The 14123-nt window shown below is 51.3% G+C and overlaps 2 protein-coding genes across 7 annotated transcripts in view; one reads left to right on the top strand and one right to left on the bottom strand.

The window, feature by feature from the left end:
• Apba2 (amyloid beta precursor protein binding family A member 2) overlaps window positions 1–2702 on the top strand; it is a 67432-nt gene extending 64730 nt beyond the window's left edge. For all 4 annotated transcript variants that reach the window (XM_077799949.1, XM_077799948.1, XM_077799950.1 and 1 more), the window contains one exon: window positions 2631–2702. In XM_077799949.1, coding sequence (XP_077656075.1) covers window positions 2631–2702 — 72 coding nt within the window. The remainder of the gene's footprint in view (window positions 1–2630) is intronic.
• Window positions 2703–8681: 5979 nt separating this feature from the next.
• Entrep2 (endosomal transmembrane epsin interactor 2) overlaps window positions 8682–14123 on the bottom strand; it is a 406888-nt gene continuing 401446 nt past the window's right edge. For 2 of the 3 annotated variants that reach the window (XM_026406972.1, XM_077800245.1), the window contains 3 exons: window positions 11785–12009; window positions 10144–10215; window positions 8682–8998 (listed from right to left, as the gene is read on the bottom strand). In XM_026406972.1, coding sequence (XP_026262757.1) covers window positions 8682–8998; window positions 10144–10215; window positions 11785–12009 — 614 coding nt within the window. The remainder of the gene's footprint in view (window positions 8999–10143; window positions 10216–11784; window positions 12010–14123) is intronic. The other variant, XM_026406973.1, reaches the window with a different exon arrangement.

The following is a 14123-nucleotide window of genomic DNA, read 5'->3' as shown; positions in this document are numbered from 1 at the left end:
TACTGGGACCTTGGACATACCTCTGTGTGCTGGCTCATGTGTGCTGCCCACCTTGACCTCTGAGAGACACCACCTCTCCAGGGGCCACTGGGCATCTGTTGGGCAGGCCAGACTGGCTTCCACCCTACCAGTGCCTGTCACAAGGATGAGCAGAATGGCAGGCAGGGCCTGGCCGTCCCTCCTGGCTCAATTGAACAAAGCAGCTGAATGTCTCTCCACAGACAGGAGGGCAAAGGCTGGGGATGGAGCTCCTTTGCACAGTTTCTGGAACTGAATCCTTCACGTGCCATTTGGAACCCCTCTCCTCTGCTGGGCCAGCCCTCCAGGGCCTGGGGCTTGGATCACTGTGGCATGGGGTTTGCCTCCTGCCTGCTGCCTGCCCTCTCAGAGCAAGACTCAGCCCTTTCCTTCCTGTCGACTTGGAACCTATTCCTGGTCTAGTTCTTTCTGGTGTCATTTCCATGGCATCAGGAGGATGGTCCAGGGTACCAAGGGGAAGGGCACAGATGTCCCAAGAGGCTCACAAGTGGGCCACATATCTCGGTGTGACGAGCAGGAGGCCAGCCTGGGAGATGCCGCGGCACACGGGGAGCAGGCCTTCCCGCTGCGGTGTGGTACAGGGGTGTGCATGAATGTGGGCGCGTGTGTATGTGTGAGGTGTGTGAAGGTGCCCGTGAAGGTGTGTGTGTGAATGTAGATGAGTGGGTGTGTATGAACGAGTGTATATGAGAGTGTGGGTGGGTGGGCATGGGTATTAGTGTACCTGGGAGTGAGTGAGTGTGGGTGTTTTTGTGAGGGTCTCTGTGAGTTTGGGTGTTCACATGTGTGAGTATAGGAGTGTGAGTGAGCCTGTGAAGGCAGTTCATTCAAGAAGGGTGACAGTCTCTTTGGGAGAGGCATGGGTGATGGCCCAAAGAGTAAGGCCCAGGAGAGCTGGAGAGATAAGTGGGGAGAGGGCCCAGGCAGAGTTTGGGTTGCACACTGAGGGTCCGGCCAGGCTCTGGGTGGTGTGTGGTGCTCCCCCGGTGGCCATGTGAGGCAGAGAGCCTGGACTCCATTTTAGAGTGTGGGTGGGGAGGTGAGCCATCTCCAGGTCACCCCTCGGATCCCATCTCCTGGGCCACATCAGGACACTCGGTATTTTGTGAAACTGCTGAGGCCCAGGGAGGAGGCACATTCCCCCCGCCCCGAATGGTGGTGGCGATGGCTGACTCTATGAAGAAAGAGAGGGGCTGGGGAAGCTGCCATTAACTTCCCTTTACAAATGGCTTCCAAGAAAGGAAAATCCAATTTTCCTAAGTAGGCGCTTGGAAATGGCTGCCCACACGGGAGCCATCAGCCTCACACCCACAGAGAAATCAATCCAGAGGAGAAGCCAGGCTGGGAGCAGTGAGAAATGATTCCCACTCCTCACACCCCAGATGGATTGATTTCAAAGAGGCAGGAGAACGGGCTGTGAGGTGCTGGAGTCCCGTCAGCCCCCCGCCGGCCGCAGACCTGCTGGCTGAGCTGGGAGATGAAAGCACTTGCCTGCGTTTTCCATCGTGCCTGAGCACGTTTGGAAAATTAGTCACTGATAAACAAGATTGAAGTTTAGATGAGCCTTTGGGGTGGGTTTCAGACTGAAGCATTGCCCAGAATGAAACTTCTGATGGAAAAAGCCTTCCTAGGGTGATGGAAGAGCCAACATCTGAACAGATCAAACAAACGTTGAAGGGGCAAAGGTGGGAAAATCTTATCTGCAAGTTTTACCTATTTGCATTGGTCAGACCAGGGCCCGAGCCTGTTTGCCTGAGGAAGGCCAGACCTGGGTGGGATCAGCGGCTAACTCCTGGTAGCCTCTCCCTGAGCACTGGGCATGGGCAGAGGCCAGCAGCACCCAGGCCAGCTAGATATTTCAGAAACAACACCCACCCATAGAGGCAGTGGGCAAGGCAGACCCTCCGGCCCGGAGCACAGCACTCTGCTGGGCTGGGAAGGGCTGGAGCTCACCTTTTCTTTGCTTCCAGTGGCTTGGTGTTTGCCCCCCAAGACATGCCTTCCGTCCAGTGTCCTCAAGGATGTTGGGGTTGGTGTCCCTGGGGAGCAGCCTCATGCCTTCCTTGTTTTATGCCCATCCTGTTTGGAGCCAGGTAGGGGGGGAGGTCAGGCACTGAGGGTTATTCCCTAAGGGATTCTGAAAGGATGATGGTCTGAGGGCAGCCCGCTCCTCAGTGAGCCCGTCCCCAGCCCTCCAGAACACCAGCCTAGTGGGCAGGGCTCTCTTGGTCTCCCCTTCACTGAAGCACAGTGCACGCCCCACGGTTCCTGGGGATGCTGCAGCCTTCCCTCACCCGAGGAGGTGAATTGCAGACACCCTTAAAAGTCCAGTTTTCCACCCTCCTGATGTCAGCATGAGCTGAAGGGAAAACTAGCACTTGACTGTGTGAAGACAGGGATGGGGAACCCGGGTCTGTCTGCACAGCACCTCCTTCTTCCTTCACTCGGAGGCACTGGCATTCTCAACAGGAGGCTCTTGGGAGATGTTCACCTCGACTGTTGGTTCTCACTTGACGGCACCGAGGGGAGCACCTGTGGGGAGCACCTGTGGGGAGTGGGTGAGCAGCTCATTCTCCTGTCTCTGTTGACAGATTCACATGAAGACCATGCCTGCTGCCATGTTCAGGCTCCTCACGGGCCAGGAGACCCCGCTGTACATCTAGGCCCACCCAGCCTTTGCCACGGAGCCGGGGTCGCCAGGCAGGCCCACCTGGACCCAGAAAAGCAGGAAGCCAGGACAAAGCCCTGCCCCTTGATCGCACCGCCCAGCCAAGAACACTGGCCCCCGAAGGGTGTGCCCTTACCTCCTCCCGGTTGTTTTGATTTGATTTTTGTTTTGTTTTGTTTTTGGTTTTTTTTGTTTTTTTGTTTTCTGCCAAAAGGGGTACATTTTTTTTTTTTTTTTTTATCAAAGGAGAGTCGCAGGAACAAACCTTTGTAAAACATTCAAGTCTTTTGCCACATTCTGAACTGTTTTTCTCATTGTGACTGGCAGGGGTGTTCATGTGTGGCGTAGAGAGTGTGTGTCTTTCTTCCCTGAAGTTGTAGAACACAAACATGGGGACCCACTCATGCCGCCATGAAGGGAGGCCTCTGAGGGACACAGCGCCTGCAAGGGGGCAAGCAGCCCTCTCCCGCCCCCTGGGTTGATGGGGGTGCCACTGGAGCCCCGAAGAGCCCGCACAGCTGACTCTGCTGCTGCTTCCACAGGAGCGTGGGCAGCCCGGCTCCCAGGATGTGACTTGCACTAAAAGTGTGGGAACATGTGATCGATTGTAAGTATTTACCAGGAAAGGAGATATTCCTGAGTTCAATAAAGGATGATGGTCATAACATCAAAACTCCATATTTATTTAGAAAAATGTTACCATTTGGACTTTTCTTTGGGCAAGCTGTTCTTCAGAAGTTTAGGGGTTTCCCATGTCTGGTGACCACACCTGCTTCTCCTGTCCCCCTCCCTCATTCCGAGTCATTGAGTCTCTGTGAACTTACCTGGGCACCCACCCTCCTGAACGCTTCTCCACGGCAGGGCCCCCTGCCAGGTGGGAACACTCTCACCATCCTGCCAGGGACAAGGACAGCAGCACAGGCGTCTGCCCCCTGTCTAAAACCTATCGACACAAACACATCCACACACGCTCCTCTCCAACAATCCAAACCCACCAGAAAACTCCACCTCTGCCCTTCCTGAGGCAACCAGCCATGAGCGCTGATTACGTGGCAAGCGAGACGCCCCCGCCATGAGCAGTATTAGAGCGTGTGTAGATGAAGGAACCCATCGTCCGGTTCGGTTCATTAGAGATCAATGTTAACTGACATAATTTTGTCTGGAAGTCTCTTTTTTTGGCCCAGGCCTTGAAGAATACACTGTGACTTAAGAAGCCTTACCACGCAGTAACTAAAGCTTTAGGATTACTGTATTTGAGGAGTAACCTGTGTGTTGCATGCAGCTGACCTTAGGAAGACTTCGCGCATCTCACTAATAAACCTGAAGTCATGATGGAAGCTCTTTGTGTGGCTGGTGTGTTCACTAAGCATCATAGGTCCAACTGGCCTCTGGTTCTCACTCTCTAGTGAGTGGCTCTGCAAGTCTGCCATATGGTGACAGCATCCCTTCCCAGTCTAGGGTCTTGGGAGCTCTTGGCCATGAGGTCAGAGGATGCATGCTAAGGTCACCAGATCTCGTGGGGGCCAAACCCTGCAGCACCTGGAAGTGTCAGCAGTCACGTCACAGGTCACCAGGCTGCTCTGGGTTCTCTACCCACCTGTCCCAGGTGAGAGACATGGCCACAAGCTACTAACTGAATAAGAAAGAGATGGAGACTTGGGCTTCTTCGGATTTAAATATCAGTTGCCTCCAGAAGAGGTATACACATATGTTCACGCACACGCGTGTGTATGGGTATGATACAGAGTCGAAGCACCACTCCCAGCCCCCTCTTTATACCTGTGAGGTCCTTTGCAGTTGTCTAGGGCACTAACGGGACTCAGGCAGTTCTTGTGTCACCTTCTTTTCTCTGTGGGATGGCCCTGGTGTCACTTGGCATGGGGAGGCCACGGAGTGAACTTGGGCTTTAGTCAGAAAGTCCAGGGAGGGGACTCCAGCTCTACTAGCCTGGGGACCTTGGCACACAGGACCCCTTCTCTCCGGCCTGCTCACAGCAGTGCATGCTCTGCTGATCGGAGCTACTCACCAAGCACCTTTGTGGCCTGGGGTTCTGGGGGAGAACAAGCGGTTTTTCTTACCAGGCCCCCTGAGGGATGCTAGCTAAGCACTCCGTTAAGCTCCTCCTTGGCCATCCGGGCATGTAAGAACAGTCTTTCAAAGTGAACTCTAGCTCCAGGCCTTCTTTCAGAAAGGATGCATGGTAGAGTCAAAGAAAAATGTTCAGTAGGAAACTCTGTTAGAAAGGGGAGGCAAAGAGTTGAAAGCTCTGTGCCAAGAAAAAAAAATGCTAGCAGGGATAGCACCATCTTGGGGAATGCAAAGAACCGTCATAACCTGAGGAGAAGCAGGGGAGGGATCGCAGCTCAGGCAGCCCAAGGGAATATTCCTGCAGTGCCCAGGACAAGGCGTGTGATGGGCTCCAGGGAGGAAGGCTATGGCTAGCAGATGACATGGGGGCATGACTCCCGCCAAAATGATACACAGTCAAAAAAAAAAAAAGAAGAAAAACTTTGAGCTGTGGCCTGTATTCTCCCAGAAGCCCTCAGGTGTTGCCTCCACGGAGCGGCAGGTGTGGGTCAGTGTGGATGGGATGTGCGTGCATCGGGTGGAGCTCCTCCTGAGCTCCTGCAGCTCAGTCTCTCCAGGGGGCTCCTAGGAAGCACAGCTGGGCAGCTCTGGGTGCCTCCCACTCCCCAGCAGCTGGCAGGGAGCCCAGCCCAAGCCCTCAGGACCCTGCTCTTGGCCAACGGTGCACATAGCCCTCATCCTGTCTCTGTCCCAATTAGACCTCAGACACACAGAGGCCAGAAATACTTTTTATTAAAACACTGATCATTATTAAAACACCTTGAGGTACATTAAATAAATACAACCGTTTGAGTTGTACAAACAGGTCTCTGGTGGCTTGAAAACAATTTTCTTTAAATTCTGCCTTAGCAGCTTCTGTGAGTTGATACAGCAGAGGGGAAAGAAAAGGAACATCCATCTGAAATAAGCTTTCTGTTACATCATGGTTCATCACAAGTTTTAATTTGTGTGTTTATCTCTAGCTCAAGGAGACCTTGAGTGCTTGTGAAAGATGCCCGAACCTTGTTAGCCATAGAGTTGGGGTCCAAAGTTTGCCCACCTCAGTATCCTCCCAGCCCCCCCCCCCCCCCGAGGCCAGGGTTAAAGGTGGTGTCCCAGTAGCCGCCAGCCTCCTTTGGGTTCCTGCCTAGGTCCCAGCCATACCGAAGTGGGGAAAGTAACTTCTTAAAACAGCCATTCAGGCCTGTTCCAGATACCAAAACAGGAAACAGGAGAATAAGCTTCCAGATGGAAAGGATGCACAGCAAGGGGCAGGAAGCCAGCTCTCCCATTGGCTGAGAGCCCACATGCTGCTTGGAGCCTTGGAGGCCTGCTGCTGGAACTGCTACCACCAGGATGTCGCTGAACTGGGTCAATGGGACCAGAGCTGAAGTTGCCAGCACACTCCCAAGTGGGCCTTACCAGCCGCTGTGCCTTCTGGGGATCTTTCCTGGAAGCCTGGAGCTTTGGCCTTCCCAGTGTTCATGTGGGTCAACCTGGCCTTGAGAGAATGGGCCAGGCTTGTTTCCATGAGGCAGAAGGTTCTAGCCAAGTGGCATCCAGTTGGATACAGTTTCTTTATCCACAAAATAGAGTTGTTACGACAGCAAATACAGAACTAAGTGTGAGTGGGTATGTGTGTGGATGGCACTTTCTGAACAATGCCTGGGACTGAAGGTTTTAGGAGAGCACATCAGTCTATGCTTGAAGGAAGGTACAGCCTGAGGCAGGAGACCCAAATGACAGATGATAAGGCCCTGTTGCAGAGAGGCAAAGTGAAGGACACAGAACACCAGGATGACTTGTCCCCTTACCGCACAATAAAAATACCCCAGAGCTTGAGTCAGCGTCATGGGAAGTAGTCTTGGCCTCAGTCAGACTGTAAGCAGGTCTGAGGTCTGCATGGTTTATCCCAGCCAGTGGCAGGGCTCAGGGACACTGCTGTGTACACCTCCCACTTGCCACTGCCTGCCCTGCCAGCAGGCACCCCCCCCCCCCGCCTGCAGCTGGCTATGCTCTGGCTCACCTCAGAGACCGTGAAAATACTGCTATTCCCGGACTAGGACATCAGGATGTAAATACTTTGCTTTGCCCATGGCTCAGGGGAAGCCATTCTGAAAAACTATCAATTAACTTTACCTGCAAAGGGACTTGCTTCAAAAGCCCTCATTGAGAAAAATTAGAGAAGATTTTCCATTTCATAGTCTGAATAAAGTGCTCATAAACTCATCTCTAGTATGTCTCTTGTGGAAAAGGAAGATTGCTGTCAAAAGGCTTGAATCATATATTTTGAGCTCAGTAACTTCAGGGAGGCAGCAACCAAGGACATTGGCAAAGCAATCAAACCATTAGCAGCTGACCCTGGCTGGGGGGTTCCTATACCATATTTGTGTTGGAACCCTCCTCCTACCCCCTGCCCCACTTCCAAACACAGAGAAGTGCCCCCAGCACATTAGATGAACTGGAATTAGAGGCTGAGGGATGGAATGCAGGATATTGAGGTGTGGGGGGGGGGGTGCTCAAGAATAGGCACAGGCCATGCAGAACAGAGAAGAGCATCACGAACCCCTAGCCAGGCACTGAGCAGTAGTGGGTACCCTCCAGCCCATCTCTTGCACTTGCTGTGTCAGGCACAAAGGTAAGCTTTTTGCCCAAAGCAGGAACCACTGGCCACAGTTGGGGGACTCAACAGCCCTATGTACTAGTGACTACTGTTTTGTATGGTCCAGGTACAGGTGTTTCCTGCACAAAGAAAGTTCTTGTGGATAGCGCTGCTCTAGGGCCATTGCTGAGAAGTGACTGCAGCTGATGTTGCCAGAAAACAAGGGGCAAGGGTGGGGCAAGAAAGTCAAAGGTGCCCAAGTTGGCCCAAGGCAATGGAGTTGGACCCAAGTTGGGCTTGCTGCTTCTGCATGACCAACACAGAGAGAGCTCTCATAGAAATATGCAATGCAGATGTGCCTGCTGCCACCTGGCTGGGGGAGGGATAGTGCTGGGTCATGCCTTAGCAGGAGGTATACACACCCTGGAGAAAGGGGCCCTGTGCCCAACCCAGGTCAGTGAGGTGAGCTTAGAGACAAGGGGAAGGTGCTTACTGTTATTTGTTGACTCTGGTTTAAGGACAGGGGACCATGGAGAAAGGGGAGCCTAGGGAGAAAGCGGGGATGGCAGCTCACAGACGGAGGCCCAGCTGAGAGGTCCAGGAGACAAGGAGATGGCAGGTGCCCTAAAGCCCTTGCAGTACCTTCCTGCTTCCCAGGGGTGGCAGGGCCATGGTGAATCCCATCACGGTGGATTTGTTGGCACAATAGCTCTGTACCCTTGTGGGCAGAGAGTTGGGCTCAGGGTGCCACCTGTGCAGAAGTTACTTATTTCCTTTTAAAGGAAATAATAGGCCGTAATAGGATAAAGGTTTCATTAAAGAGAGATATGAACCACAGGGGAAAATAGTCCCATGACGGAATGACATCCTCTATCCACTTAATACTAAACTACATTGGGGATGGAGGAGAATCCTGCTTTCATGGCTCTGATTTGGAGGAGATGTAGTGTCTCTCAGTGACATGAGTGTCACCTGTCATGTATTGGCATTCACGTGACGCTGGTCAGTTCAAAGTGCTACATGCCTGATGAAAACAAATTCACTAAGGACACAAGAGAATCATCATTCCGAAGTACTGGAATGGGTAACAGATGCAGTTCCCAAGAAGACCATTGATCAGGGCCACCTCAAGAGAAGGAATAACAGTTGCCCACTAGAGCACCCCGACACTTCCGGGTGGTCTCCATTTGTCCTCTGCCAAGCTGGGCCAAAGGCTCCTCCCAGTCAAGCATGGTATCTTCTGGCAAGAAAAGGCTGTGCTTGACACCAGTTCCGTCAAGTGTCCCGTCCAGACTTCTGGTGGCTTCATAGCTGGTCCAGGACTCCAGCACCAAAGACGGCCTCTTCTACCGGGTTCTCCTCCGAGGTGACTGCAGAGTGGATGGTGCCCACCACATGCCGCACCTCTGGAGGGAGGGCACAGTTCGAGTGTTCCAAAAACTTAGCCACCAAAACCCTGGTGTCTGCATAGGCCTTGCTGTCCACTAAAGAGTGTGGCTGCACTTTCGAGACCATCTGTAAGGCCTCTGGCTTTGACTGTTGGTCAGTTTTCCAGGTCCCAGGGTCCCTGGAGGGTGAGAGCTGGTGCTGATAGTTAGCCATGACTGAGCGAGATGTGGAAACTAAAAATCAAGGGAAAAGATGCAATTTGAAAACAACCAGGAAAAAAAAAAAGGCATCTGTTGAGTTCTTTACAAAGCAATAGAATCATGCTGTGGACATGCTTTCTCCTGGGTTTCTTATTTCTGATGTGGCATGGCCCTATTTCCTGTGTCCCTCCCTCCCTTCTCAGCCCAAGGTTAAGCTGGTATTAACCTTGAGGGCTGCAGCCTCCCAGAGCTGAAGGACTAGGAATGGGGGCCAAAACGCAAGGTAGGCCAGGGAGAAGAAAGGCAGGTGCTGGGCAGGGAGCGGTTTTATCTGCCTCACAGCCAGAGTTCCTAAGCCAATGCCCTTCTCAGCCTTCCCCAGCTCCATGACCTTTCCCTCTGGGTCTGATCACTTTCTGGGCCAGAATTGTGGCACCTAGACACAGGGTCTGCCTTAAAATCAGAGCTGGGGAGTGGTAGAGGGGCAATGAGACCCCCTCCACTATGTCAGTCATAGAGAGCAGCCACTTTTCAGGGTCCTTCCCGCTCTGCCCACCAGGTCAGGGGCTGGAAAAATGGCTCCAGCTCCCCACAGGGCTGACTATCAGCTACAATGCATCATATATAGAATAAGCATGGGTCAGATGGCACCTTGGACAAAGCCAGGCCCAGGCAGTCAGCTGAGATCCACTCATGGAGGACCACATCAAGGCCCAACTTGCTCAACGCTCTCTACGTCATTCCAAGTAGACATATTCTGAATGAACTGTTCTGGGGTCTTTTTGATGGCAATGAGCAAGCCCAGGAATTAAACATGAAAAAGTGTAAAAAACCTCCAAATCAACTCCCTAAAATGCCATCAATAAAGTAAAATAAGCAGCCATATGCATATTAAACTAGTTGTAGCCCCTGATACAGCTGCACTCAGAGAAAGAAAGAGAAAGCGAAAGAGAGGAAGAGGGAGGGAGGGAGAGAGGGAGGGGGAGAGAGAGAAGGAGAGGGAGAGGGTGGGGGAAGAGAGAGAGAGGGGGGGGAAGAGAGAGAGAGGGAAACATTCCCAGGTGACATTGAGGGGAGCTGAATTTAGAGGCAATGCAACTAAGGACCTAATGCAGCTAACTCATACCCCTACTTCACAGCAGGTAGATGTCAAGCATTTTAGAAAAGAATTACCTCACCTGTCCCCAGAGTAGCCCGAGACAGTCTTGTTTCAAGGTCCTGGCTGCACGAGGCAGAGTGTGAAGAGGCATCTTAACCAGAAGAGAATTCAGTTAACACAGGAAAGGGAAAAAGGAATTATTGATAAAACTATCTCAGTCTGCCTGTGGCTAACACATATATTTTAGATGCCAGACAAGCAGGAACAAACCAGTCCATGGATGAAAGGGGAGCAGCCATGCATCTCACCAGGCCCACTGTGGCTCAGGTGGTGTCCAGGTCCTCCTACCCGGGACCTACAACACTCCTCACACAAGCCCTGAACTCTTTCTTCATCAGAATTGCCTCTGAAGCTGAGGTTCCCCAGGGACCTGTCAGACACATGTCTTTGTCCTATGGAATAGAGACAGTCTCATGTGGCTGAGAGGAGCCAGAAGCAACGGTCTGGTGTGTGGGACGCAGAAAAGAAATGGTGATTGGATTTTCCCCATTGCCACCCCTTGGATGTCATGATTTGCAGACCATTAATTTCACTGAGGGGGAACAGACCAAAGGAAGCCAGCAGAGGGCCACATCCTGAACACATCCCTGAGTCCCCCCAAGTGCATAGGATTGTCCCCCAATCCTCAGTGAGTGATTGTGGGCATGGAGGCTCAGGGGTTGGCCCTCACAGGGCAGAGGGAAGCCGAGAAGCTCTGAATGAACTAGCAGAGCTGGACTTTTTCAGGAAATTCAGATGGAATGTTCTTATGTAAGCCAGCAACTGCATGTGGGAGGGAAGGATAAAGAGAGGTGGAGAGAACCCATTACAAAGTGCAAAATAAGACATTTCAGCCAGGAGGATGCTTCCAGGCTTGACTGGTGTGGCTTCCTGGTTCCTTTTCAGGATTTCTTTCTTCTTTGGCTGGATGAACTCTAGGCTATTTGGGGGTCCACTGGACAAGACCACTGAGACAAGACAGGTGCAGTCATACTGGGACTTCTTCTTTCACAGCCGTTTTTGAAAATCTTCTGACTGTGATGGAACCATAGTCAAAAGGCACACCAATCTTTACTGACACTATGCAGGCCTTCCCATAGCAACGAGGATGGGCATGGGTTCTCCCACATCAGGGGCCATAAGACTTCTGAGGGAGCCTGTGTGAAATGTAAGTCCCACAGGGCTGTGGACATTGGGACTGTGTCTTACACAGTCTTACAGCCCAGGCTGGTGTCCACTCACACAGTCATACAGGGACTCCACTCACACTCCAGACTGCATGTGGAAGACAACCAAGGGGGCCATAAAGGGCTGCTGAGAACAAATTTGGGTCTGCCCCAGACTCCAGGCAGAGGACATGCCACTTACCCACAGACTTCACCTGAAGTCCCCTGTCCTAGCCTGAATCTTGACCCTTCCTGGTCCCTGCAGCAAGTGTGCAACACTCATAGCTAACCCCAGAGTGGATGACTGCTGGGGGGAATCCCATCATTCCAAGCTCTTGCATCCCTCCTCCTCTGCTCACACAGCAGAGGCCCCCAGGCTACCACTACCCGCACTCAGCTACAGTCTCAGACATCCAGACTGTGTTGCCCAACTTCCCAGAGCTGAGTCTTCACTTTCAGAGGTTATGAGACCTTCAGTGTCCAGGACACACCCTGGGGACACAGATGGGCTCAGCCAGCCATACCTGCCTCACTGGATGCACAGGAGGTAGGGTCACTGGCAGAGCGGGCCACACGCCCAGGACTTGGCTGTGCCTGCATGCTCACACCTGTAGCCTCCAGGGGGCCTGGGGTAGGTGGCAGGGGCGGTGAGGTGCCTGTGGTGTCGTCGGGGGATGGTTGGCTCGGACCCATTGAGGTTGCTCCATCTGACGTTGGGAGGCTTGCACTGCTGGCTGGCACTACAAGAGAATGAGCACAGCATAAATGCAAGTGACCACAGGGCCACCCTGACAGGGACAGCATCTGCCCTTTAAACCCCAAACCTAAATAAACTCTGAAATCTTAGAAGCATGGGAACACTGGACCAGGTGGTCCAACATTGCTGTCTGATGTTGAAAGGTTTGGGGTACCAGATGACCTTTCAAGGAGAATTCTAGGAAGGGGATACAAGGTACTCAGGTCCTCCACACCCCACAAGAGACTAGAAATCAGAGATCAGATACTTGGTCAAAGGATGCTAGATGAGCAGGGACCATTGAAGAGTGAGAATTCTGAGGGAGACCTTGTACACCAGCCAGGCCCTAGGGGCCTGAGAATCTCCCCATTCCAGATAGGAGGTGCAACCTGGGTCCTGGAATTCAGCCCCTGGGTCATGCGGGCAGGATAAACCCAACCCACTCAATATCTACCTTGGTTCTCAAAGAAATCCCTGGGCCAGCAGCTTTCACCTTACCTGGGGACAAGTCAAACCTGCAAACTTGGAGCTGGGGGTGCAGCTCAGTGGTAGGGCACTTGCCTAGCATGTGTGAGGCCTTGGGTTCCATCCACAGCACAACACCAAAACACACACACAAAACCCAAAAAACTAACAAACAAAAATAAGAAAGAAAGAAATTCAAACTCGTAGCCAAACAGAATCAGAGACTGTGGGGGTGAGCCTGGCCATCCAGGGGAGAAGAGGCCCTCCATGGAAAGTGGATGCCCTTTAAACTGAGAACTGCTATTCTGGACAAGCAATGCCAGTCAGGTCTTAGCTCCTGCCCCTTATCACTCCAAGGCTGGCATCCAGGGGGCAGATGAGATTCTGTGTTCACAAGACCCCCTAGGGACCTGCACAAACATGAAAGCCAGAGTAGTACTGATCTACCTTTTTTGGGGGGTAGGATATGGGACTTGAGCCCAGGGGCATTTAAGAACTGAGCCATATATTGCAAAACTCCTCTGAGCCTCAGTGTCTTCACTTGCAAAGTGAACATTATAATGTATCTCTCTCTTAAATAAGCATCCTAAAAGGATAACACATGTAAGTCCATTACATACATGAAATGCAATAAGTACATGATATTAAGAGGGTGTATTAATAAAACATGGTAAATGATTTCAAGCTTCTGGAGACATGTGAGCAGTTACATGATACATGTTGTTTCTAATAATTAGGAACACCTTTTTCTTCAGTCTCCCATTCTTATTGCAATAAAATTCAAGGCATTCTTACATAGTGGTGGCTAGTTACTGAAAACAATATTGATATTAATGAATGTATACATGAAAGTTGATTTATTTTGTTTTCTAAGACATAAGCAACTCACATTATCATAAAGAAACATCTTGGTGTATGTTTTTTATTTTGTTATCATGATTTTAGTTCAGCTAGGAGAGATCAGATGTCCATACCAAAGCATTTCTTGAAATATTAGATCAATTAAAATACCCAGTGTATTCCATCCATACATTTTTGTTGAGTTTTTACAGATATATAAAACAAAATAAATGAAAGAAAATATACTTTAAAAAAAAGAATGAGCCATAACCCCAGCCCTTTTAATTAATTCATTTATTTTTTATTTTGAGATGGTCTCGATAAATTGCTGAGAGGCTCACTCACTCAGTTGCTGAGACTAACTTTGAACTTGTGATCCTCCTGCCTCAGCCTCCCAAGCTGCTGGGATTACAGGTGTGCACCACCATGCCCAGATCCACATTCTTTTTGAAGTACCAGCTGCCTTCAAGGTTCCCTCTCAGTGTCGGTGTACATACTACAAGATGTGCCGCCTGCTTAGAGACACATGGTTTGTCACAACAGCCTAGATTCCTCGTGGGAGGCTTTTGGGTGTCTGTTCCTTCCATCCTTTTCTGTGGGAGGCCTCTGTTTCTCTATGTCCCATGTTATCCATTGTCTATAACCTTTTTTCTTGCTGGGGCTTTTGGGGCCACAGCCCCTTTTGGGGGCTAATTTCCTGCTTAGTCCCCACTATCCACTTATGAGGCAATGCCAGGTTACCCCCATTCCATAGAAAGACATGGGCTTAGGGATGGAAGTCAAGAGGTTACATAGCCCCAAGATGTGGAGCCG

This window comes from Urocitellus parryii, chromosome 6, assembly GCF_045843805.1.
Source record: "Urocitellus parryii isolate mUroPar1 chromosome 6, mUroPar1.hap1, whole genome shotgun sequence".
In the NCBI taxonomy this organism is placed as follows: Eukaryota; Metazoa; Chordata; class Mammalia; order Rodentia; family Sciuridae; genus Urocitellus; species Urocitellus parryii.
The sequence above is the reverse complement of the archived record's forward strand: the minus strand, read 5'-3'. Positions and strand labels throughout refer to the sequence as shown.